The following is a 25,825-nucleotide window of genomic DNA, read 5'->3' as shown; positions in this document are numbered from 1 at the left end:
TTTACAAAGTTAAATATCCTGAGGAAAAAATATGCACTACATATAGGATGTCTGGTTTTATTTTTCCTAATTCTTTTTTTTTTAATCTTTAAATATTATTTCTAGAAGACATATAGTACAACTACTGGAAAAAATTCTGTTACATCTAGCCCTACTACAACAGAAGCAGTGCCTTGGGCTCCACTGGAACATAGGGTTAGGGTCTGGGTTCAGGGAAAAACAGAGCTACTTTGGCAAAACAGAGCTGGCATGACACAATGAATGGGAGCAGCAGGGTCTCAAAGTGCCCTGACCATGTGATGTTTTTCCCTGGAACCAAGGCTGGGGCTTTGGCTAAAGCACCAGGGACAGATCAGGGATAAAGTTAGGGCATAAAGAAAGAGAAACCTTCTCTTTATCCTGTGATATTCTGTGACTTTTTATATTTATTTGGATAGCATTTTGCAGCACTGCAAAACTTTTGCTTTAGAGCACCTGGGCTGTTAGTCTCATATGCTTTTGTTTATTCTCATGCATCCACACTTTTATATTTTGTTGTTTAATGTGATGCATGGGAAGTACAGAACTGTTGTCTTTGAGTCACCTTGTCCCTGTTTCCTTGACATGTCTTGTTTGAGTTCTTTGGTTTATTTTAAAGAAATTAAAACACAATTCTCAAGTAAAAAAATAATAGTAATTTCAATACTTGACAAATGTTATCTAATAATATTGTGAACAGAAGCTTAAGAAAGGATCAGTGTTAATTCTGATTATGTTAATCAGTGCTAACAAAACCACAGTCGCAACCAACAGTACATTTATGCTGCTCTGTATGGAAAGTCTATTGAACCTGAGGTAAAGCACAACATCTACAAAATATCATAATCTTCATAATCTTTTTCATTGTCACTTGCTGCACTGGTGAGGACTTGTAGTGGGGAATGCTCATGTGGGACCATGTTTCTCATATCCTTAAGAAAGGCATCTGGGAAGAGTTATCCCTTTTCTGTTTGCTCTGTCGCCCTGTCTCTCTCCCCTTCTCTCTGTTAATTTTGTGGGCCTTGGGGTTTTTTTGGCGTTGGAGTTGATGTATGCTGTTGCTGTAGTGTCCATTAACAGACTTCTGCACATGGGACTCCTGCAGTCACCTTTGTGTAGCAGAAATTTTCTTCAACTGCATTTTCCTCTGGGCAATAGTTAGGTGTTTTCTAAAGGTTAGCAGAAAAGTTAGTGTTAGGTTCGACAAAAAGAATAGAGTGAGTGGGAGTGGAGGTGAAATTGTGTTATTAAAGGAAAGCTTTGAAAGCTTTCCTAAAGGTTCTAGTATTATTTCTCATTTATATAGACTTTCATGCATTTTTTCCCCCTACTTTCAGCCAACTAAAGGGCTTAATGCTTTTTTCAGGTTTTGTGTAATTTTTCATGCTCTTTAGATAACTGCATTTAAAACTCAGTGTCTGTTGCTGGGAAAGAAATAGTATTACAGTGTCTCCTAAAATCTTTTTCTTTCTGAACTACAATGGCCTAATCAAATATCTATTAAAAGTTATTTGAAATATATTTGAAGTGTTGGTTTTATGAGTGCATATATAATTTTCTTTGTAAACTATTAATACAGAATCACAGAATCATAGAATGGGATCTTTAAGATCATCTTTCCCATGAGTAGGGACACCTGTCACTATCTATGCTCCATCCAGACTGATCTTGAACACTTCCAGGAATGGGGCATCCACAGCTTCTCTGGAAAACCATTTCCAGTGCCTCAATACTCTCAACAGTAAAGATTTTTTTCCCTAATATCTACTGTAAACTTACCCTCTTTTAGTTTGAAGCCATTCCCTTTTGTCCTACATGTCCTTGTAAATAGTCTCCATCTTTGCTGCAGGCTCCCTTTAAGGTACTGGAAGACTCCGATTAGATCAACCCTGAAACATTATCTTTTCCAGAGACTGAACAAGTCCAATTCTCTCAGCCTTTCCTGGCATGAGAGCTTCTCCACGTGGCCTCCTCTGGACTTTTTCTAACAGGTCCATGTCTTTCTTGTGCTGAGGACCCCAGCGATGGACATGGCACTTGAGGTGGAGACTACACCAGAATGGACTAGAGGGGCAGATTCACCTTCCTCCACCTCCTGCCCACGCTGCTTTTGATGCAGACCAGGACATGTTTGGCTTTCTAGGCTGCCAGAGCACATTGCTGTCTCGTGTCCAGGCTCTCATGCAGCAGCACTCCCAAGTCCTTCTCAACAGGGCTGTTGTTGATCTGTTCATTCCTCAGTGTGCATGGATACTCAGGATTTCCCCAACTCACACAGAGCACCTTGTACTTGGTTTTCTTAAACTTCATGAGATTCATGGACCCACTTCTTAAGCTTGTCCAGGTCCCTCTAGGTGGATTCCATTCTCCAGGTGTGTTAACAGCACCACTCAGTTTGGTGTCTTCTGCAAATTTGCTGAGGATGCACTTGACCCCTTTGTCCATGTAAGTAATGAATATATTAAATTACAGTGGTCCCAGTGCAGAGCCCTGAGGGACACCAGCTGTCACTAATGTTCTTTGGGACTCAGAGCTATTGACCACTCCCCGCTGGCAGCAGCTGTTCAATCAATTTCTTATCCATTTAACAGTCCCCTCATTGAATCCGTCTTTCTTCAGTTTAGAGAGAGGAATGTTGTGGGGAATCATGGTAAAGGCTTTACAGAAGTCCAGAAAACTGACATCTGCAGTGCTTCCCTTGTCCACTGTTGCAGTCATTCCATCATAGAAAGCCATTATGTTGGTCAGTCAGGACTTGCCCTTGGTGAACCCCTGCTGGCTGACTCAAATCACCTCCCTGTCTTTCATTGCCTTAGCATAGCTTCTAGCTAAACAACAGGAAATTGTTGTTAAAATGTCACCTCTCAGAATTTTTTTTCCATATTTACAGAAATGCTGATTTCCAATAGTGATGACAAGTTCTATTTTCTAATTTCTTTCTCTGTTATAAAGTTGAAATTAGAGTAGACTTACTTAAAGACCTTGATGAATGCTAACATGATATATTTCTGAAGTTTCTCAATAATGTATTCACACCTTAAAAGGTTTTATTGCATTTATATTCAGACCTTTGAAAAAAGGACAATGTTGGAGAATATCAGCATAGAGTATGACCCTAAGTGTAAAGCTCTTCTTGCTTATCTTCATGGACAGCATGTTTTACTTTTTTCTTCTGGAATTAGAATCTTACAGGAATTCTCTAAAACGAAACACAGCTGTAAATCGAAGATTGTAATAATGGAAACTTGTAACATCCTGCTCTTTTCCGTGTATAGCAACAATGACTCAAGCTGTTGAATTATATTTAGGGACAAGGTCACCTCTTCCACACAGCAGTATAGATCCCCATGGAAAAAACTTAACTGAAGTCAAGACAATTACACCTTTTTAAATCAAAAGGTATTTATAATCAAAATCAAGTTCTCCTGCATACAAAATAAAGATTAACAAATATAACGACTGTTAGGCAGTCTGGTAAATTTCTCATCATGGCAGAATAGTGCCATGATGAGAAATTTATCGGACCTTTATCAAAAATTTATCAGGGCTTTTGAGCTTTGAATAACAAAATGTAGCGCAGGGTGAAAAATCTTGATTCTACAAATACTCTATGGAAAAGTTTCATCAAAGGTTATTTGGGTTATGGAAATGAATATGAGAAGTCTGAATAAAGAGTCCTCAGTATTTTGAGTGCTAGTTTTGAATTTAGCTCCATTACAGGAGAATATACAACAGGTCTTGTGATAGAGCATAAAATAATCTATGCAGTCTTTACATTAGTCCTCTTCATTAATCATTTTCAAAAGCTGATGAGAATCTTACTCTTCAGAAAGACCTGTATCATTTTATTTATCTAACAGTATCCAGGATAACAGTATTCCTAGAACCATGCTACTTGCTAATCAACATAAGTGATAATTAATGGAGAAATATTGCCTAGATATCTCAATGCAAATCTTTACTGTATTTAAAGGACTCCTGCTTAATACTTTCCTGGATTTCACAAATGTTCAAAAATTTTGCAGTAAACCTTCTAATCACTTTATTTTCTTTCAGTGTTCTCAGTCAAAAAGATGAAGTTAATCTGAAATTATGCATTACTTTTTCACAGTCACAGAAAGCAAAGATTTTCCTGATATCTTAAGTTATGAAACTGCGTAGATATCTCTCTGTAAGGGATTTGATCAGCAAAGCCACCAGCTGCTTGTGAGTAATTAATTTTTCTCTGATATTTTTTCTCTGATTTTTTTTTCCTCCGGATCAATGCTAAACCATTTGTTTTAAATGTCCATATTTATTGAAATAAAATATATTTCTTGATATATTCAGTACAAATGAATTCTCTATGTGCAATTTTATTCAACATTTTGTATAGCAACTGTTTCTCAATGAAGACATGAATTAAATTATAAAGTTTCATATTTCATAGTTTAAAAAAAAATCATATCTGTAGCCCTGTCAAGACAGATATTTTTCTATGGTACTTTTTACTATAATAAGTAAATTAATCTTGCTCTTGGACAGAATTTAGTGGACATCTTTTGTTATCCCATAATGCCCAACTTTTTGCCTGAAGTACCTTCCCTGTTCAATGAATTCCCTTCATTGCTTTTTCCCTCTGTTGTCTGAAGTGGGAAAGTTTTCTAGATGTGATCCAGAAATGAATGCAGCATGTGCAAAATCAATGAAGAAGTAAAGTTCTGTTAACTAGGGTGTGACATTTGTTCATGAAACTAGAGATTTTTTATTCTTGATTTTCCTCAGTAGATATTTAATTTGTTTATTTTCTTTCTTAGCACAGGCCAAAAAAAGCATCTGCCTATGGTCTCTGTACTTTTTAATATTTCCTCTAATCTTATAAAACAGCGTGGGTGATGAGCATCATTCTTCAGTTGCCACTATGGAAGAAGTCAAGAGGAATGGAGATATTGTCATGAAACTTCAGAGCTCTCAGGGTCACATCTACATTAAGCAAAACAAAAGATCTGTCTTCTCAGAAAAGGTTACTCAGTGTAAGAAGATAAAAAAAAAAAAAAAAACAAAACAAAACTCACAAAAACTCCACAGCATGCTGTCTCATAAGCTAAAGCTGTGATGTTAAAGCTGTAAATGGTTTACATGAATCTTTTGATCTTTTCTAAGCAAAAAAAGGAAAAATAAAAGGAAAAAAAAGTAGACTTTCACTACAGTTTTGCTTTTCTGGAAGCAGAGTTTATTGCTTTTAAAATGTTGCAATACTCCTGGTGTTAAATAAAAATCTTAAAGTAGAATATTGGACAAAAGTCAGTATATTCTTGCTCTGTGTGTCCTTTGGTCAGTTCACTACTTAGAGACCATTAGCAAAGAGCAGTGCAGACACTTCCGTAATTCTGTGCACCACATCAGCCTTTGCTGTACATTTACGGAGTCTTTCCAGGAAAGGCTTTGTCATCGTGCCATCTGCTGAGTGGGCCATGGGATTGAACTGCCAGGGCTGATAGATGTGTTCCCTACACAATGTGAGTGAGGCACGCGTGGGATTTCCCCACGGAGGAATGCCAGTGACTCATGGTTTCCACCTGATCACTCTTCAGCTGCTCTTCAGCCATGAGATCTGCCAGGAGCTGCATTTGTCTTGGGGAAAATCAAGCACTGAAACTGCCATGCAAACCAGCCTGTGTGTTTTCTAAAGTGGTGTGTATGTAGGCTGATAGTTTAAGAGCAATTGGTGTAATGTCTTTATTTTTCTTTTCAGGGAGACAAGGAACTCAGCTGCAAAATAATCCAAATGGAAAACAGGAAAAAGGAACATCTCCACTCAATAATATGTGGAGGATTTTGACTCTTAGACCTATAAACTCTTCATGAGATAGTTTAACTGGGTTTATTTTGTTCCTAATTTGATGTGATGTAATTACTTCTGGTAAAAATCTTATCATTTGAATATATTTTATCAACACTCTTTGCTGGTTTATAGGGTGTAAAATGTGTTAAAGTGGTTGTGGCTGGTTTATCTTCTTGATGACAGCAGCAAGGAAATTTATTTTCTCTACACTCAAACATACAATTCTGTGTGTCTCTAAATGTAATCCCCCAGTTAAATCAGTGTTATAATAAGACATTGCCTACATATAGTGCCGAAGTTAAATAAGACAAGAACATCTTCTTCAGACTTCTTTTACTGTATCAGTTGAACCCTTATACTTCCTGTCTTAAGAGAATTATAGAGACAGAGACTTATAGAATAGTTATGATTAGAAGAAACTTTGAAGACCATCTAGTTCCATCTTCTCTGTCTAGCTTTTGCACTTGATTTTATATAATGTTATCTAGTTTTCACATGCTACCAACTCAAGAGCAAAATAAGAACATGGCTGATGGATATAGACAGAGGTACACTATAGTCACAACAGTAAAATTAGGAAAAACAATGTCAGTCTGCCATGGTTTGGTTTTGCCTCCTTTTTTGTTTGTTTTTTCTTTTTTCCTTGTGGTTTTTTTTTGTTTTATTGTTTTGGTTTGTTTTTTTTCCTTCAGCTTTTTTCTCTTACTTCTGCAGATTCTCCTAAAGCTTAATGCTGCATGCCTCAAATAAACAAGCAAGTATGTTTGCCTAGATGGTATAACACTGAAGGCTATTATTTTGCCTGGCTGAAAAAACAAAACATGAATATTTTTATCATTTCCAAGTATATTTACTAGTGACAGGTTGGAATAACAAGGTGGGAAATAGAAGGAATCAAATGTTAAAGCTTTATGATTTAGCTTTTATTTCTCGTTATTCAACTCTTAATAATTCTTAATACACTAAATTAATTTTCTCTGAGTCAAGTCTGTTTTCTTTGTTAGTTGTTCTTTGTATTTGGGTGATGATCTCTTCCTGTCCTTGTCTAAACCCACAAGCTTTTTCTTACATTTTCTCTCCCCTGCACATGTGAGGAGTGGAGCTGTGGTGGGAGCCTGACATCATCCAAGGTCAACCCAGCACATGTGATTTTCTTGTATGTGCCTCGTGATGGTGCACCCTGGTCTCAGCAGCAACAAAGATAGAACACTGTGGTGATGACCTCTCCAGTGCTTTTTAAAGTAACCCTAGCTCTTCCTAAATTTTCTCTACTTTTTCTTTCTCTTTTCCTCTTTTACTATTAAATAAAAATATATCAAATTTTGGCATCAATATTTAATCTCATTCGGTTTTTATCTTGATTTTTAGGAATATTTTGTATCTTCAAAGTTTTCCATTTTATTCACAGAGACTTCATTTTCTTTGCTGTTCTGTGTTTAAAGTGGTTTTTAACAAATGGCTGCCACATTTGTTAACCTTCAGTCAGCTGGGACCTCCCCAGTTAGACAGGACTGCTGGCAAATTGTTGAAAGTGGCTCACTGAGCACTTCAGCTCAGTACCAGCACCTCTGGGTGAATTTCATTCAGCCCCACAGCCTTGTGTGTGTCTAAGTGGTGCAGCAGATCAGTGACCATTTCCCCTTGGATTATGGGGGCTTCATTCTGCTCTCCATATACACTATATACTCAGTGTACACATAATATACATCCAGCATATATAAATATATACTCATCAGTGTCTTCTGGATCCTTATATGAGACATTCACCCTAACTGACTCCTCAACTATCAGCTCTTTATTTTCTTTAATTTTTTTTGTCACTTTACATGATTCTCTGGATCCCATGGCTGTGGTGAAGACAGTTGCCTGTTCTCATGAATTTTACTTGTGCAATTTAATCTCTTTCTCAGAGAGAAATTGACAATTTATTTTAGCTCATTCAAACGTGGTGACAATTTCTTTACTGAAGAAAGCTCTGGAAAGCTCTGTACACTAGGCCAATTATACTAATTTTTCTTTTTACTAATGACAAAATCCACCATCATTTAATGTTAAATTACGGGCATGACTGATGCGGCACAACTAGCCTTTTGTAGATACAATTAGAGATAAGCTGTACAGAGAAGATATATAATTCTATACTTGGAAATGTGAACATGAAACTAAAGCATAAAATTCTGGGCACTAGTTAATGTGTTTTTTCCTTAAAATGCATGTTTAGCTCCTTTTTTGGAAGTTACCTTCTCTTCAGCCTGTTTTGCCACTAGGGCATTTTCTACAAGCGTGTTCTCAATATACTTTAGACAAAATGTGTTTTGACCTGATCAGCTTAAGCTGGCTGCTTTAGCATGAATTGATATGCAGCAAAGTATGGAGCACTGAAAAATAACCACTGCATAATTACTGTGATATGTGTCTTCAACAACAGTTTTTCATAAAATGATGGAACTTACATTTCAGAACTATTACTACACTTACTCCTAGTTCAGCAAATCAGGATATTATGTTGTCTTTGTTTCAGAAACAAGAAGATAATTAATGGGAACACAGCTACTTAAATGAAATATTATTTTGGGTAATCAAAAGCTAATTTAATATAGGTTCTGCATAATATATGAATTTAAATTATTCAAAATTATTTTATTGAACTATTAATTATTTCACTTATTTACTACATAAGGAAATTAAAGATGAATCATTTTTCATTGTCCTAACATCGCCCTTTTTATTGATTTTCCTGACTGCCACTTAAGACATCAGTACATAGGTGATGAACAAAATGATCAGGCAATGGGAGACAGTCTGAAACTAAGTGCAGAAATGACAGGCCTTCATATGTTTAACATCTGGGATCACAAAAAGATTATGGAAAATAAATATACAGAACAGGAATCTTAAATCCTAATTTCATTCCTAACCCATGTATCATGCTTGCCTCATGTGAACAATCTCCTCTGTAAGAATAGATTATTTTATAAAGCAAGATAGAAAAAGAGATGAATATGTTTATTTGCTAACCAGTAATACAGTTTACCAGAAAACCAACCTAGTGCATCTTTATTCATCATGTTGAACTAAACTTCTGGCAACCAAATCAAAATTAAATTGCAGAAACACATAGAAATGAAAGGAAAGTTAGGGATTTTGAGGGATGCTATGTAGATTTTCTGATGTACCATGAAAGGCTAGTAAGACTACAAGCAACAAGTGTAACACGAGCTCTGGAACTTGGTGGCTGAATTTAACATTGCTTAAGTAGCCATCCAGACTCTTCATGTGCCTATATCAATCCCCACTGAAAATCTGAAATTATAAAATATTTTCATAAACTAATCTAAGACTGTGGAGCTTTAATATATTACAGCAAATGATATAAGACATATTTTTCTCCAACTCTGATCATCCTATAAATAAAGATGCTGCAACACATATGGACTTAATGACTTGGCTACAGGCTCACTTTATTTTCCATTAGCTTTCCATAGGAAGCTATAAGATTTGTAGCCATTAAACCATTTCCTTGACAAGAACAGCTCATTCTACTTTTGTCAAAGAATTCCTTCACATTAAGATATCTTCATATCAATGGCAGTTCTGTTTTACAAGCAAAAGTAAAATATGGGAATTTAAGCTCAATTTTATGATGCTTCTGAGAAATTCTACTAGAACTGCTATTTTGGTGAATGTAGTTAAAATTGTGTAGTTTCTGGATTCCTGTAACAAACCAGATCATGTTGAGATTTAATGGCATGTACTGGACAAGATGGGCCCTGACACACAGATAATGTAGAAATAAAAGGGCTCCATGTTCTAGAACCTTACAGAAAATTTTAAACTTCAGTCCATAATATTTATTGCACAAGATGTCTTAATCTTGAAAAGACTCACAGAGTTGCATGACAATTTCTATTCAGGCACATTTTCTCTGTGTACTCACTTTGCTTGAATAAGGCAGCCAAAGTGGTAACTTCTATTCACCTACCTTCCCAAGAAAACAAGACAGTGAGTAGACTGTGCTAACAACTTCCAATGAAGCATCCAAAACTTGGAATTCCATCTGTCAGAGTGAAAATTGACCACTCTGCTACTAGAAAATCAAACACTTCACACATAATTTATAAGTCAAACATGTCAGGAACTACAGGAACAAAAACCCACCCCAAAAAACAATCTCCCTCCCCACCAAACCCCCCCCCCCCAAGAAAACAAAAAAAAAAAAAAGGAAAAATCCACAAGCAAACAAACAAACAGATCCAAAACAAAAGCAAACAAACCTATCAAGCCCGAAATTCACTCCATTATGCATTTTCTGTAACAATGAAGTCAGTATAACTCTTGAAAAGTACAAACTGGGTCTATTAGCTAAGCTAATTAACATAATTGTGGAACTAATTTGATATAAGTTTATTTTATAAGTTTATTTACTTTTATATGTTGAAACATATAATGCATAAACAAAAATCGAAGAGCTTAACTTCATATTCTCATTTGGCTACTGTGAAACAGGATTTTTTTGTTTTGCAGAGTGAACCAATTTGCTGTAGAACACCACCTCCTTCCCCTCAAAAACCTAATCCTCATGCTTTTTAAACAGAATCCATGATTCTCTAATGTATTTAACAACACAATTTTCAGCAATTTCAATATGGACCTTAACAAGCATTTGTAGTTTATATAGAGCATCAAATTCTCAAATGAATTTTAGACTATTTCCCCATGCCCCCATTCTACAACTAGCATTTCAGATCAGGATTCTCCATCCACTTTCCAAGCTTTTAAGTAAAAGGGGTCATTAAAAGAAAGTTCCAATATTATATTAATATAATTAACATCCCTCCCTCCAGTTCAAAGTCACTAAAAGAATCACCGGGGGTTTTTAATGCCAGAAAATATGGTATGCACTGGTACTGTCCTTCACATTTCTGAGAAGAGGCAGCAAAATAATATGGAAAGGCTGTCTACCATCTTGAGAAATGCTAAAGTTTTCTACATTACTTTTTCCTTTTAACCTTTTTCCTGTGCTTTCCAATGGGTTGACAAGGGTAGGCCTATTTTTCTGTAAAACTGCTTCTTCAAGTAAAACTGAAAATTAATTTTAGAAAATAAAGAGCTTCAAACATTGTGCTAAACAACTATTTTTGAAAGCAATCTGAATCTTACAACTTTACCTAAAATTTGCAGAAATATTCAGAAAAATTAACATGATTTTAAGACCCACAAGAAGACCGAATTTGAATTCTTAATTTGGTTATTTTCTGATCTTCACAACTTAAATAAGTTTAAAGCTCATATTCTAAAGAAGAGACATGATTTAAAAAAGCAATTGTCCGGTTTTATTTTGTTTACATTGCACTGAAAATTTACATCATACTTTTACAAATCCTTTTTCATAAAAATATACTTCTTTACAAAAGTGTATGCATTAATATAAGAGGAGTAGCCAGTTGCAGAAGAAACATTTTAAACGATCTCAAATGTATTAACCTTAACATTAATGAATGAATAATAGTTATTGCAGTCATTTGAATAAACAAGAATAAATAACAACCAATGGTATAAAATATAAAACAGCATCCTTTTAGTAGAATACAGTTGACAGAGTTGTATGAATATTCAAAACAAAGTGTTGTAAAATGATTTATAAGAAATTCATCAAACATTATAGAAATCCAAGCAGCAATCCTGGGTACAATGATTTTTGGTAGGCACTCTCTATTACGGTAATAAAAAGGTTATTTTCACAGAATTATTAATGTCTGAAAGGGACAATAACAGATAATTCACACTGGCTAACACACAGCATTTGAGAGTCATGCTATGAATGGAAGACAATGACATACACCAAATAAATTACTGAGTTCCTGTTGAATAATTCTGATATGAAATAACTGCAAAACTAAAAACTGCATTTCCTTAAAAGTGATTCTGGAATGTCTAAAACTCGTATTTGAGGGCTGTGGAATCTGAATTGTCCCTAAAATGAATGGATTGTCCCTAATAAAATCATGGCTTTATATATATATATATATATATATGTATATAATTTTTTTTCATTGCACTATGGTAATATATTCAATTTTAAATGAGCTGTAAGGATTTTCTTCCATAGAGTATATGGAATATATAGATAAAACAGATGGGAAAACACAGTATTTCCAAATTTTAACTTCCTGTTGTCTTGTAGATAGGATCCAAAGTTCATTGGAGTCTCTTAGAATCCATCAATTTCAAAGGGATCGCATCACGCTTTGTGCATACATTTTGTCAAAATGCTGAAGGAACAAACAGGTGAGATATGGCCTAGTTTTAAGTAACATGGAGTGAAAAATGGCCTCCTATTTTGGATATAGGGATTTTGTTATTAATATTACTGTAAACTGCACTTTTTAATAGGAAATATTAAATTATGTTTTAACTTTTGAAAGAAAAGTAAGATGGTCACTCCTGAACGCTCTTCAACATTAAAGGAACATAGTCACATACAAAACTCAATTCATATTAGATTATTCATTGTAAAATTTGTCTAGACATATGATTGACAAAAGAAATAGAAAAACATTACAATTTGTGGATATTGTTAATAGAAACAGAAAATAAGCTTGACTTGGAATATGAAAATGAAACAAGATGTAAAGCAGGGAAGAAAATTCATTTTATAAGGACATGAAATTTTAATTTTTTTCGGTGATACAAAAAGAGTAAGTTATACTTGCTGATTTCTAAATACTACATCCTGGACTTAGAAATGCAACTGTTCTGAAAAAAAATAAAATTACTCAGAAATTCGAGTGTTCTGAGAAAAAATAAAATGCTTAAAGGGCTGAAAAAGGAAAATAGATACAAACTCACAAGAAAGATGTAGCATATGACTGTTAAAGAGAAATCAGTGACCTATTGTCTCCTGTAAGTATAGCTCTTATTTTCTACCTATATCGGTTTTTTTTAACCAGTCCCTCTATTATATTTTTTATAAAGCACAGAATACTGATAGTGGATGCTCCTCCAATATATGCAAATATGTTTTATGTTTTAGAATAACCTCCTTTTTTAAAAAAGCAAATAAACTGTGAGTAGCACTCATGGAGTGCAGCAAAATTTTTTAAAACTCTCCGTGGCATACACAAAGAAGAATTCTGATCCAGTTTATGAAAAACAAAATCAAAACAAAATAACTACAACCCAGACTTGCCTATCATCCTCAGGAAAAGGTGACCCACTAGATCCTGAAAAGTGTGCTTTAATTTTTTTTTTCATTCTTTTTTTCTTTTTTTCTTTTTTTTTTTAAGCAGTGAACTGTGTGTGCACTGTGTTGTGTGTCAATTCCCAGACTTTGAAGACAAATCATTACCACATTATACCATTGTGCAAACAGTGTTCAAGTTGGGGTCAAATCGTACTGCTTTCCCTTCCACTGACTTTGCATTTGTGTCATACATGGGGTTTTCAAAAGCAGCTTGTCCATTATTATTTTCATGTACAGAGCATCCTGTGTACTGCGTTTTAGGTGCAGTCCTGTAGAAGAAAGACAGAACATTTGAAAACTGCAGTTTTCCTTAATATGGTTTAAGAATCAGAACAGAGCTTAATTCTCAATTACAATTACAGGAGCTAAATATGACATCTTGATTTTCTTTTACATTATTTATGTTAAGAATTAGTACTGTCTTTATTGTAGTTTAAGGGCTTTATGATTCCATGGAAATAGCCTTCAGTTAGAACTTAGTTAACAACCTTAGAAGAGGCTATTGGTTGTTATTGTATCCATTATCCAAGCTGTTATCCATTCCACTTGGATAATCAGATTATAAAGAGTACAACAAAGTCTTGTAAAGACACAATAATTCCCCAGTAAGATGAGCTTTCCTTTTTCCCTTTGGAGACTCAGCAATTTTACCAAGAATAAGTTTATAGCTGAAACGCCCTCTTTTTCACTAAATAGCTCAAAGTACCAGAGTTCAAACCCTTAAAAGTGTTCTATATTGCTATACAAAATGCATACTATATTCTAAGTCATCAATACAAAAAGCCAAGACAAGTGCTTACAGAATACAGCTAATAGCAAATACATAAAAAATTACATGGGCAATTTATCATATACCGGAGCAGCTGAAAACAAATAGTGCTAATTAAAAATGGTTTAAACTAATGTTATCCTGTAACGTATATTACTAGTAGTATTGTCAGACTACCAGATGTAAATCACCATTTTAGCAGTTATTATGCAATGAATTGTCTCGGCATTAAAGGAATTAGGGTTTCTTTAGCCATCAAATGCTTTAAAGCTACAGGAAAAGTTTACTGCATCCAAATAATTAGTATTGGTCTAGGTAACATGAAAAAATGGATGAATTTAGACTGATGAAAATGAAAGGCTGGTGGCTATTTAACATAATTGCATATGAACTAATGATTTCAGATGCAGAAAGATTCACAATGAAATCTCTTAATGACATAATGTTTGCATATATAGTTGTATGCAAATGAACTGGTCAGGCATTAAGATAAATTACTCAGGATATGATTCGACTCTGTCACATGAAGAAAATAATAAAGGCAATTTATTCTTTTCATCATGTGACAGAATCTTAGTCAAAAAATCTACCAATTATATTATTCAGCATATGCTAATAATTTACAGCATCCATTTTATCATTAAGAGATAAATTTATAAGATTTTAAATAAATAAGAATGAAAGTACAGCACCGTATCATAAACTCATCTCTTACTTATTATACCAGATATTAATAAACGTAGGAAGACCTGTCTACATGCATATTTTGCACAGTCTTTTTTTTTTTTTTACAGAAAACTTAATTTACACTAGCAAAAACTGAAGACAAAAAAAACCACCAACACTTAGAGGAATAGGGGAATTCCGTATATATAATTTGTACTTACCTTTGTTTATAAAGATAAAAGCCAAAACCAGCAAATATAAGGGCAAAGAAAGGCACAAGGATAGCAATGGCCACTGAACTACTATTTGTACCATGTGGTTGATTAGAAGAATTTGAACCCTCAGACATGTTAAGACCTAAAGAAAAGAAGAAAAACAAGTAATATCGTATACATGTCTGTTATCAGTAGCACATACGACTCCATAATCTTTGGAATTCAAGAACAACTTGTTACTAGGTCATCATCATATGTTTTGCTACATACATACAGCTGTATGCTGAGGCCACCTGGAATTGGAATATATCCCATATTCTGATGGATATGTGGATGCCATATGTTGGGAGAACAGTACACGTACTCTGGTACAGTAAATATCTTACAGCATAATTCTGCATGGGATTCAACTTCTGTATGCAAGGAAAACACATTACTGTGATATGAAAAGTCAAATTTATAATAATGCATATATTAGATTGACTATGTGGCAGGTTTCATTTGTATATTTCATTAATTAATAAATACTACATATACAAAACCCAAACACACTATCAAGGAAAAGGTCAATCACCTGAAAAGAAATTTTGAAAATTGAAAACTCATTACTTCCTTAGGCACTGCTATTGATACACAGAGGGAAAGAGATAGGAACAATTTTGAATAGTTAAAGCCAGATATTGATTAGAAAAATAGAAACATGACCTCCTGCATGGCTGAAGAATACAGTATCTACATAGACAAGTTATACCTCTTTTAAATGTGAAGAAAGGCTGTAACAATGACCCAGACATAAAAAAAAAAAATCTTTTCAGAAGAAGTGGGCACTGGAATGGGCTGGCCAAGAAGTGGGGGAGTCACAGACCCCGGAGGCATTTAAAGACAAATAGGTTGAGGCACTCAGTGTCATGCCTTAGTCGATAAGGTCATCTTGGGTCATAGGTTGGAGTTGATGGTCTCCAAGGTCTTTTCCAAACTAGTTGATTCTGTGATCCTCTAATGCATCTTCAAAGTTAATTTTCAAGATTTTAACTGGATCGTTTATGAACTGTTTAGATCATAATGTTTTATGAATTTCTCGGCCATATAAGACAATATACAGAAATTTTAAAAAACCAACAAAGCACCAAAAAAGCCCCAAACAACCATCCACGGCTGAGACCACAATCAACCAACAACAATGTGAGGAAAACTGTGTGAGAATAACAGTCAAAAAATTTTATTTCAGAGAAGCTAATTTTGAGTTTGTGTGCATGGAATAATTAAATGGTAAGCATGCTAAAAAAAATCTCTTCAAAGACTGTGAATTTCTTTATAGTGATATAATTTATTATATCAGCTACAATTAAATATTGTATAGAATTTGACTCTTAATCATCCTTTTCCTCGAAGTTATACACCAATGAAAATAACCTTCAATATATTACAGAAATGAATCTCAAAAATATCATCCAAATTCAAATGAAGAAATATAATTTTTGTTATAATCTATCTAAACAATTTACCAAGGAAGTCTTGCATTTAATTTTTCTTAGATGACTTTAAAATATTTTAAAGTTAATAAAAGGAAATAACTTATTATATTAATCTAAATAAAATATTTCTTGATAAAGATATTTCTAAAAATTCTGGCAAAGTAATTTGCATAAGAAATTACAGTGAAAAACAAGATCAGTATGTTTTACTGTGAGAACTGTAAAAGATAAATTTGACTTTAGATTCCTTCTTTCCAGAACATTCAAGAATTAAAGAATTTCCTGATTTTACTAAAAAAAAATAAGAAGGAACAATATTTTGTGTCTGAAAGAACATAATTTTTCATCCACAGATAGCACTTTTATGGGAAGGTAAGAACTTTATCTCAACAAACATTATATTAGTAAAAAGCAAGTCCTCTTCTAAGGTATTCTCAACAGTATTTATGATTTAAAATTCAGAATAAACTAAATTCAAATTCTCATGTAAGGAGAAATATCACAGTTCTTAAGACAACATTAGAAAAGAAAATTAAATTATTTTCTTAAATAGCACAACAGAATGTTGATTCCTGAGCTTTGTTACTAAAGCTCTCTTAGTATAGAAACAAGAAATTAATTTTTATGAAATAAACACTTATCAAGTAAGAATTTTTTCTTTGTAAAAGTAATATAAGTATTTATTTGCAAATATTTAACAGTTTCCCTCTTCTAACAAATGTTTAGGTGAAATGGTGTTTCAGCACCATAAGCAAGAAACCAGTTTATCAAAGCATTCTACAACATGGGTTTTCTAGATAGCTGTTAAGATATGAAATTAAATGCATTTTACACATAATTGGTTATAATAATTGCTCAAAATATTACAAATGAATGTGAATACTGAGAAGTAGATTGCAAGTCATCTTACAATTCATTTGTAATTTATATCACTTAAATGACAGTTTGAAGATATTAATATCTCAATATTCTATGAAATGTCAATTCTGTAACATCCTGCAGATACCCTCAAACTACTGGATATAAGAAAACTGAATATGGAACAATGAACGAGCAAAGAATTAGAATTATTTTAATACCTATTCTTTGAAGCCCAAATTGTCCATAATCTTTACCCTGGATGAATCCTTGAAAAACATATGTTGCTCCATCAGGTTCAGCAGAGACCTGTAAATAAAAATCTTTGAATTAAGTGGGGAAAACTGTTGCATGTATCTATATGATAGGGAGCTATTGTATTCTATATACCAATATGCTTGACTGGTAGCTGTTATTCCCCATTATAAACACCCTATTTTTATAGGAATTTTATATAGAGAGTTCAAAAGAAAAGGCAGGACTGTTATAGGCACTCGTCATGGTGGTTTATGGTCACATATGACACCTTATACTACATTTAATTGTACTTTTTAAAAACTAGTAAGACCTAAAATTTCTGGTAGTTCAAATGTCAGTATTATACTTTATAGTTTTCTGATTTGTTTGGGAAGTTAATTGAAGAAGTTATATTGCATATAATCCTAAGGATGAGAATATTGAGGTTTTAATAGTTGTTTTAAACTTAATAAAAAACCTCAAATTAATTGAAAGTTATTTCAATTTTTCTCAGTACCTGTCCAAAAGAGCACTTAATTATATGGCCATGGACCAGAAGAACATTGAATAAAGCTTTGGTAGAAGTATAAAACTTTAGTATAAACTAAAAGTCTTGTGGGAGCAAGGGGATGGTTGTGATCCCATGATTATCTCTCTTATTACAGTAAGTACAGTCTAGTGTACTGCATACAACTCGACATATACTTGCTTCTAAGAATAATTATGTTTAAATTCAGTGTTTTCTAGATAGGTTCCTTCAACCTTTCCCCTTAACCTTCCCGTTCTCAAGACACAGCATGTTTTTCAGCAGTGACCTGAAGCTGTGTTTTCACTGAAGACCATGTACTTTTTTAGGTGACTTTTTACTTTGGGCTAGAGTAGCCTCTTTGTGCTAATCCAAGACTCAAGGGAAAAAAAGGTCAAGTAGGAGCAGTATGTAAATAGCATATGGAATATAGGAAGTATTCTGTCTAATTTTGTATATTTAGAAGTCTGAAAGTAAATTCATTGCTTTTGCTACCTCAGGAGCGTGTTCTTGAAGCCTTAAGTTATTACAAGCCAAGAGAGTTAAGTCATTTTACTAGTTCATTTCTTGCTTAATGAGTTTAGTTTAAGGTTTTCATTCTGAACCTTTGAAAAAAAAAATTGTTCAACCAGTGTCACTTGTTATAAAAATAAAAATTTGTGTGTACAGTTCAATGTACACATGGCATGTGCAAACATAGTGGTGTCCCTCTAGTGCTTAACTAATAGCTGAAACATAAGACACACAAACACCTTAAAAAATCAGATGTAGTAGTAAGGCTATATGAGTGTTTATACTAATCCAAATAATTTTAGGCTCTTTCTTTTCTAAAAATTCTACTTTTGCCTCTATTTATTCTTGGAAGGCATTTCCTTTTCATGGTTTAATCACATCCCAGAAATCTGGACTATTTAACCCTCCCCTTTACCTCTCCTCAGTTATGTGTTCTCTTCCTCCCTGTTTTAAAGAATAAACTTGTAGCCCAAACCCCAAGGGGCCTAATGCTAAACTGGAGTAATCTATTTTGTTTTACATATACATGTGACAGTTCATCTTTTTCAAGGTATTTTTTAAAAATCATCAAAAAGTAAAACGTATCCTAATATAATGATTATAATTGTTGTTGTATTAATAGAATATAATATTATCATCAATGGTTTTATGTTTAATTATTATAAAATTTATAAATATATTGGAATACAGAGACATAGAAGAAGCCTACAAGAAAGGCTTCTGTACTAACACACATTATAATTTTGCCTACACTCTATGGCTGTTCCCACATTTTCCCTTGGACTGGTCTGCATTTTACAAGAAAATTTTCATGTAGCTTAATGAATCAGCCTTACTAAAAAGATTCAGTTTGATATGTCTGAGGATTTTTTGGATGTAAAAACCAGCATGATTTCAATCATACAAAAAAAAAATCCCTCTCTTTTGTAGCAGAAATATACTCACAAAACCATCCATAGCCCATTTTTCTTCTTTCAACTTGCTTGCAGATGTATGGGAGGGTGCTTTAATGAGATATATGTGGAGCATTAGCCGAGCTTCCTGGCTTTTATACACTCCTGTAGAATATAGTTGTAAAAATTTATATTTGTGTTGAATAGAAAAATAATGTTATCCTTGAGAATAAACACATAATCTCTTTTCCTTAAGAAGAAAACCAAGAAAAATAGGTACCAATTTTCAACATTGTTTGTTTAAAAAGATGCACTCTATTTTGAAATTATTTCAATAATCCTAAGATTTCAATAGAAACAGATTTAGCTTAGCCTGTAGAGAGGAGAGAAGGGAAACTCCATACACACAGCTGTTACTTCAAGCTTTAGGCAAAACATTGACAGCAATCTGATTTGAAATTGAAAATATTGTTCTGATTCAGGAAGAATGTATTTAAACCTCACATCCCTACTTTCAATATATATAATTTAGTCATTACATAGAAAATATCATAATAGGAACATCCACACACAAATTTGATTCCAAAAGCTGCTGCTAAATTAAAAAAAAATTAAAATATTTTTTTACAATTGGATTGTTCTTCATAGTAGTGTCAGTTACAAACCAGTTTCTTCCATATAATGAGAAGACTTGTATGCCAGTTTATTTACTTTGTAGACATAATTATTGACTTATTCTTGTTCTTGCAGAATAATTATTTAGAACCCAAATATCATTACTTGTTAATTTGGAAATGAAAATAAAATACCAGAAAATGTTTAGTGACTTCCTCTTCCATTCCTAATTCGTGTCTCTTGTGTACATGCCCAAATTGAAAAAAAAAGCCTTTTCCACATTAAGGATTGGTGACTGCCCTGTAGGAGGTATCATTACATACCAATAATCTCTGAGCTAATGAGAAGGCTTACTGCCATGTAAACACTACACTGAGCTCAGATGAATGAGCCTTGGCAAGATGTGTTTATTCTATGAACCATTACAGCAAGCACAGGTGTCAAAATAAAAAGAAGTAAAGAGAGATGCATCAAATGATGGAATGCAAAACAGTAAATTATGCAGGAAGAGGGAACTACTTTTCATTTGAGAAAAATACAAACTGAATATTGGTGAATTCAGCTTCCTAGCATGTAAATGTATTTTTTATCCATCCCTACTTCCTGGCCCTAAGGTGCCCTTACAGTATACAAGATCTCAGTGTTCTATGTTTAGAGCAGGGAAATAAAAAAATATTAATTACCTGATGACACCTGATGCGTAATGTCTGTACATAGAGTGGAAAAGGGCATTTGGAATCACATTTGTGTCTAGTTGAAGGAACCTTTTATTTGGAGGACGAGTGTTTTGAGTGAGAAAACACAGTGGTTTACTTTCCTAATTCTAAAAGTACAAAATACTACATCTGTTACTCCTAATATCATCATAGAAACGACATAAATGAAATTAACACACCAGAAAAAATTTACACACAGCCAAGACAAACATAGTTATCAGTCAGAAAACATTCTGTCCACTCTCAAGCATGATTCTTCAAAGGACACCTAAAAATAATTTAAAAGACAAACCTAGTAATAAAAATTCACCATTCTACTCAACTCAAAGCAAACACAGATTCTGTGGCTTATTAGATCCTTTCTGCAGACCACCCCTCTCAGCAACCAGGAGATCAAGCCCAGCCAAACAGGTTTATGAAAGGCAGATCTTGCTTGGCTGCTCTGGGCTACTTCTATGATAAGGTGACTCAGTGGATGAAAAAAAAAGCTGTGGATGTCATCTCTTTGAACTTTAGTAAAGCCTTTGACAGCATTTCCAACAGAATCCTTCTGGAGAAACTTACTGTTCATGGGTTGGACATTAACAAGCTGATAGGTGGGATGAGCTCAGAGATTTGTGTTGATTAATGTTACATTCAGTGGCCAGTCACAACTGCTGCTCCCCAGAGCTCAGTGCTGTGGCCAGTCCTGTCTGATACCTTTATCTACAATCTGGATAAGGCACCCTCAGTCAGTTTGCAGATGACACCAAGTTGGGCAGGAATGCTGATGTGCTGGAGAGTAGGAAGGCTCTGCAGAAGGATCTGGACAGCTTGGATCAATGGGCCTGCACCTGGCTCACAACAACCCCAGGCAACTCTACAGGCCTGGGAGGCTCTGGGGGTGCTAGTCACGACTGAATGATCCTTCAGTGTGCTCAGGTGGCCAAGAAGGCCAATGGCATCCTGGCTTGTATAATAAATGGGGTGGTCAGCAGCACCAGGGCAGTGATCACCCCCTGTATTTGGCACTGGTGAGGCCGCACCTTAAATCCTGCAATCAGTTTTGGACCCTCATTACAAGAGAGATGTGGAAGTGCTGGAGCATGTCCAGAGAAGGGCAGTGGAGCTGGAGAAGGGTCTGTAGCACAAGTCTTATGGGGAGAGTCTGAGGAAATTTGGGTTATTTAGTCTGGAAAAAAGGAGATTGAAGGGAGACTACATCCTCTCTTTAACTACCTGAAAAGAAGGCGAAGCAAGGTATTTTCTGGTGCTTGAAAGGAAACAGCTTCAAGTTTTGCCAGGAGAAGTTTAGATTAGATCTTATGAAAAAATTAATCACTGAAAGGGTTGTCTGCATTGGAATAGGCTGTCTAGAGAAATGTGGAGTCACCGTCCCTGGAGGTATTTAAAAGATGCGCACGTGGCACTTCCAGAGACATGATTCAGTGATGGATTTGACAGTATTAGATTAACTTGGTTGTCTTACAAATCTTTTTAGACCTAAGCAATTCTAGGATTCTAACTTTTTTTTTCCTTTCTTAGAAAATCTAATAAGTGCCAACTCTAGTTTCTTTCCATGTTCATTAGGTATCCTCCGACTTTCTAGGTCAACAGATATCAATCTCATCATATTTATTATTAGCCATTAGGCCACTGTGGGGAAATTTTATAATTAAGAAATAAGAAAATCGCACAAACGGTACTTGAATCTTATTTTAAATGTTTAAAAGAGAATCATGATAATTAATGTGATTCCTTCACTCCTTGTTGACTATTAACTCCAGATATAGTAAAATCTCAGAAAAGTAAAAAAAAATGAAAACAAAACAAAACACAGAAACAAGAGGAAGGAGAGAAATGGAAAAATCCCTGCCTTTGGAAAGGAACTGAAATGCAGTGAAAATTTCTTTGATAAGATAATAAAATTTAAGTTATGCAGAAAGTTACAGGAAACCAATGTCTGTAAGAGAAAAAAAAATAAAAAAAAAGGAAATTAGTTTTCCTTAGCTCATACCTGATAGCAGCAATTCCATATTGCTGTTTGTAAGTGTTGCATTTACTCTTCCTGAAGTTGCATTGAAACTGGTAACTGTCAAAGTCATGGGTTGCTTCTTGCTTTTGTAATTGTAAGATCCTTTCCATATATAATTTTGGGCAAATACATCATCAGGAACTAGGCAGACGAAAGCATGTGTCAACACATTTTGTGATATTTAGTACTTAAAAAGTCAAATAACCAACAAAATATATGATAAATATTAGCATTTTCTTTCCTTTACTCTTTATAAATCTACTAGGTTGTAATTTTCAGATATAAAACATAGAAACCTGGCATAAACTTTTATGAAAGAAATGTATTTGCACTGAAGAACACAACCACAACTACATCTTCATTCGCCTTTTTCCTAAAATATGGACCTGCCCCAGGAATAACCAGTTTCACAAATTCTGAAAACTTTAGCCAGAAGAGCATATTCTGCTCACTGTGGAATCTTTCCTATGCCAGCACAGACAGCTAGGGACATATGGCTGCATGAAATTTTGCAGAAATTAGTATCTATTTGGATATCAAAAATTTTAATAAGCAATTTCTTTAAATGACATGAAATATTATAAAAATTTTCTTTATTAAGTATTCAACTTTTCTAATAAAAAGCATATAAGTTTTGTCTTGTCTTCAAATGCTTAAAAACATTATGATCTTCACCAGGAGAAAAAAAATAATTCTCTAATTTAAATTTAAAACAGACATAGTCTCCTAGGGAAAAAATACACTAGATTTATACCCTCATATTTAATACTTACCATTAGTGAACTGAAAAATTATTAATTTAAGTAATGCTATTTCAGCAAGGAAATAATGCCACCAAAACAACAAAAAGCTACCTGTGATGTAAAAACTGATACATGCAAATCTTTAAAATCTTAACATGACATACCTTTCAAACAATTAAATTGAAAGTGATTTAGGATGGGCTTACTACACTTTCCAAAGTAATATATCAGAGTTACCCTTTAAGAATAACTATTTAAAATCGGCACTTTCACATTATTTGAAGTACTTCACACCGAACTTAAAGCTCTGTGTTCATGTGTGCATTTGCATCTCATGTCAGATGAGCAGAGAGGAATATTTGCCCTTTTCTCTCTCAGACTACCCCTAAATCCAAGACTGGGGCACACTGGGATACCCACAGCATTCCTTCATCATTTATTTCATGCAATACAAAGACAGTTCTTTTACATGAAGGGTAAAGGAGCTTTCCTAGTTTATTTTTGTCTGTGTACGTGTATGTATATTTGCTTGAAAAAACATGTAGGTACCGGACCTGTAAGCAAGGAAATTGCATGGTGGAAATGCTCTGATGTTGCTGATTTGTAGTCTGCCTGAAATATATTTTCCTACTTTTAGGAAAACTGATCTTTTTGTGCTAAATTGGAAGTTAACTGGGATTGAACAAAATGAATGAAAATTTTCTGAATTAAAAACTTGATGCCTTCCATTCTGCAGAACATCATTGAAAAACACTTTTTTGAATTAATACACAAAATATAAAAATAAAAAAAATCCCCCAAATCCCAATATGTTAAAGTACTACTTTTGAATCTTATTCATTATCAGTAGAAATTCAATTAGTTTATTGTAGCCAAAGGTTAATTTTAGTTAAGGACACTGCTCTTTTCAAAAAATCTTTTCAGTGGACAGAGAGCTTCTCTGGTCAGAATATCCAAATATGGTCTTCAGCAAATCTGTTAAAACTGGAGACTTGAGCCAGAATTGGAGAGATTACCTTGTCTCAGATAAATTTAGCTTTTTTTTCTAAAGGCTAAGTTCAAGGCTAATATGAGGTATTTAGGGAGAGCAATTTAAATTAGAGATATGTAAAAAGTGCATGACTGAAGAAAACTGCAAAACATCTTTAAATTATTTCAAGGTGAGTAGTACAGCTTCTAAATAGGTAAATTGCATAGAATCTTACACAGAACACAGTGATTTCAGTGAAACCAATAAAACTCTTCTGTTATTACATAACAGAAATTGCATACAGATATAAATTACACCATATGATAGATGAACTTCAAAATTAGGGAATAATTCAATTACATTTTCCCCCTTGTTAATCCAGTGCCTCATCTAATATCCTTTACATATTCTAAACCACTCAGTGCAATTTCACTAAAATCATCCTCACTGGTTTTTCTACAGAAATGGTTTATAACGATAGAAGCCTTGGAGTACTTACCACTTAGTTTGGGACTTGGTGTTCCCAACGCTGGTCTGGGATCCTTCACTAATATTTTAGAACCAGCTGTTAGAAAGAATAAAAGATATAAAGAGATATCAGTAGCAAGATGTTACTCAGAAACAATAAAAAAATCCATCATGGAATTTATTTGTTTGAAAGTATATAGGATGATGTTTAAAACTCAATTGTGAGTGGTATTTCAATTAGTATCAAACCTTAGTATCACAGGAGCACTGGCACACAAATTTATTCTGTTCCCCCATATCCTCCTAAACCAGGCACCTATATGCTATTAAGTCACTTTCAGCTGTCAAACAGTGCAGGGTTTCACTTCAGAATCCATGTTTTAAAACTTACAGTCCTGGATCATGCACCTAATATGTGAGATGCCTTCTAATATAGCATCTAATCTTGGCTATGTCACTTGGACTAGGAACAGTGAACAGTGCATTGACTGCAATGTAAGACCAAAAAGGGAAGACACACCTAACAAAGGGAGCTTGAAATCATTTCTCTCCAGGGCTTAACTATCTTCAACAGCACTGAGTGAGACATCTTGTCTTCAAGACTGAAAACCCATAGGTATTGCTTTAATCTCTTAATATTGAAGGAGAAGGTCCCTGATTCTTTAAAGGATAACAGCAGAAATAAACAAGCAAAAGAGGCTGCCCAGAGTATCTCCAACTGCTCAGGTGATATGAGAACTGGAAGTTGGAGAATATAATTTCTTCTCTGCTTAGAGAAAAAAACTCTCCCAACACTGAGGATGATGAACTAAATGCAATAGGACTTTATAATTTCCTGGAGATTAACCTTTTCTTTTTTTTTTTTAAAACTCATTTGGATTCATTGGAAAATAAAGAAGACAAATAACTCTTTCTCCTAATGTAAAATATTCTCATGTAGCAGTAGAGTCAATTCCTTGCTCTAACTATGATTTCAATGTTTTGTATTTTGGGTCTTGGCCTTGAACTCAGGCCTTTTCTCTCCAATCCATGTTCTAAAAAAATCCACAACAAAAGAAACTA

General features: G+C 34.1%; 1 protein-coding gene across 3 annotated transcripts in view; it reads right to left on the bottom strand.

Annotated features, from left to right (window-relative positions):
- Positions 1-12,808: 12,808 nt before the first annotated feature.
- CSMD3 (CUB and Sushi multiple domains 3) overlaps positions 12,809-25,825 on the bottom strand; it is a 586,238-nt gene continuing 573,221 nt past the window's right edge. For all 3 annotated transcript variants that reach the window (XM_058820586.1, XM_058820594.1, XM_058820602.1), the window contains 6 exons: positions 24,795-24,860; positions 22,565-22,723; positions 19,290-19,402; positions 17,290-17,377; positions 14,742-14,877; positions 12,809-13,354 (listed from right to left, as the gene is read on the bottom strand). In XM_058820586.1, the coding sequence (XP_058676569.1) occupies positions 13,195-13,354; positions 14,742-14,877; positions 17,290-17,377; positions 19,290-19,402; positions 22,565-22,723; positions 24,795-24,860 (722 nt within the window). In that variant the 3' untranslated portion in view covers positions 12,809-13,194. The remainder of the gene's footprint in view (positions 13,355-14,741; positions 14,878-17,289; positions 17,378-19,289; positions 19,403-22,564; positions 22,724-24,794; positions 24,861-25,825) is intronic.

The sequence above is a fragment of the Ammospiza caudacuta genome, chromosome 1 (assembly GCF_027887145.1).
Source record: "Ammospiza caudacuta isolate bAmmCau1 chromosome 1, bAmmCau1.pri, whole genome shotgun sequence".
Lineage (NCBI taxonomy): Eukaryota > Metazoa > Chordata > Aves > Passeriformes > Passerellidae > Ammospiza > Ammospiza caudacuta.
The sequence above is the reverse complement of the archived record's forward strand: the minus strand, read 5'-3'. Positions and strand labels throughout refer to the sequence as shown.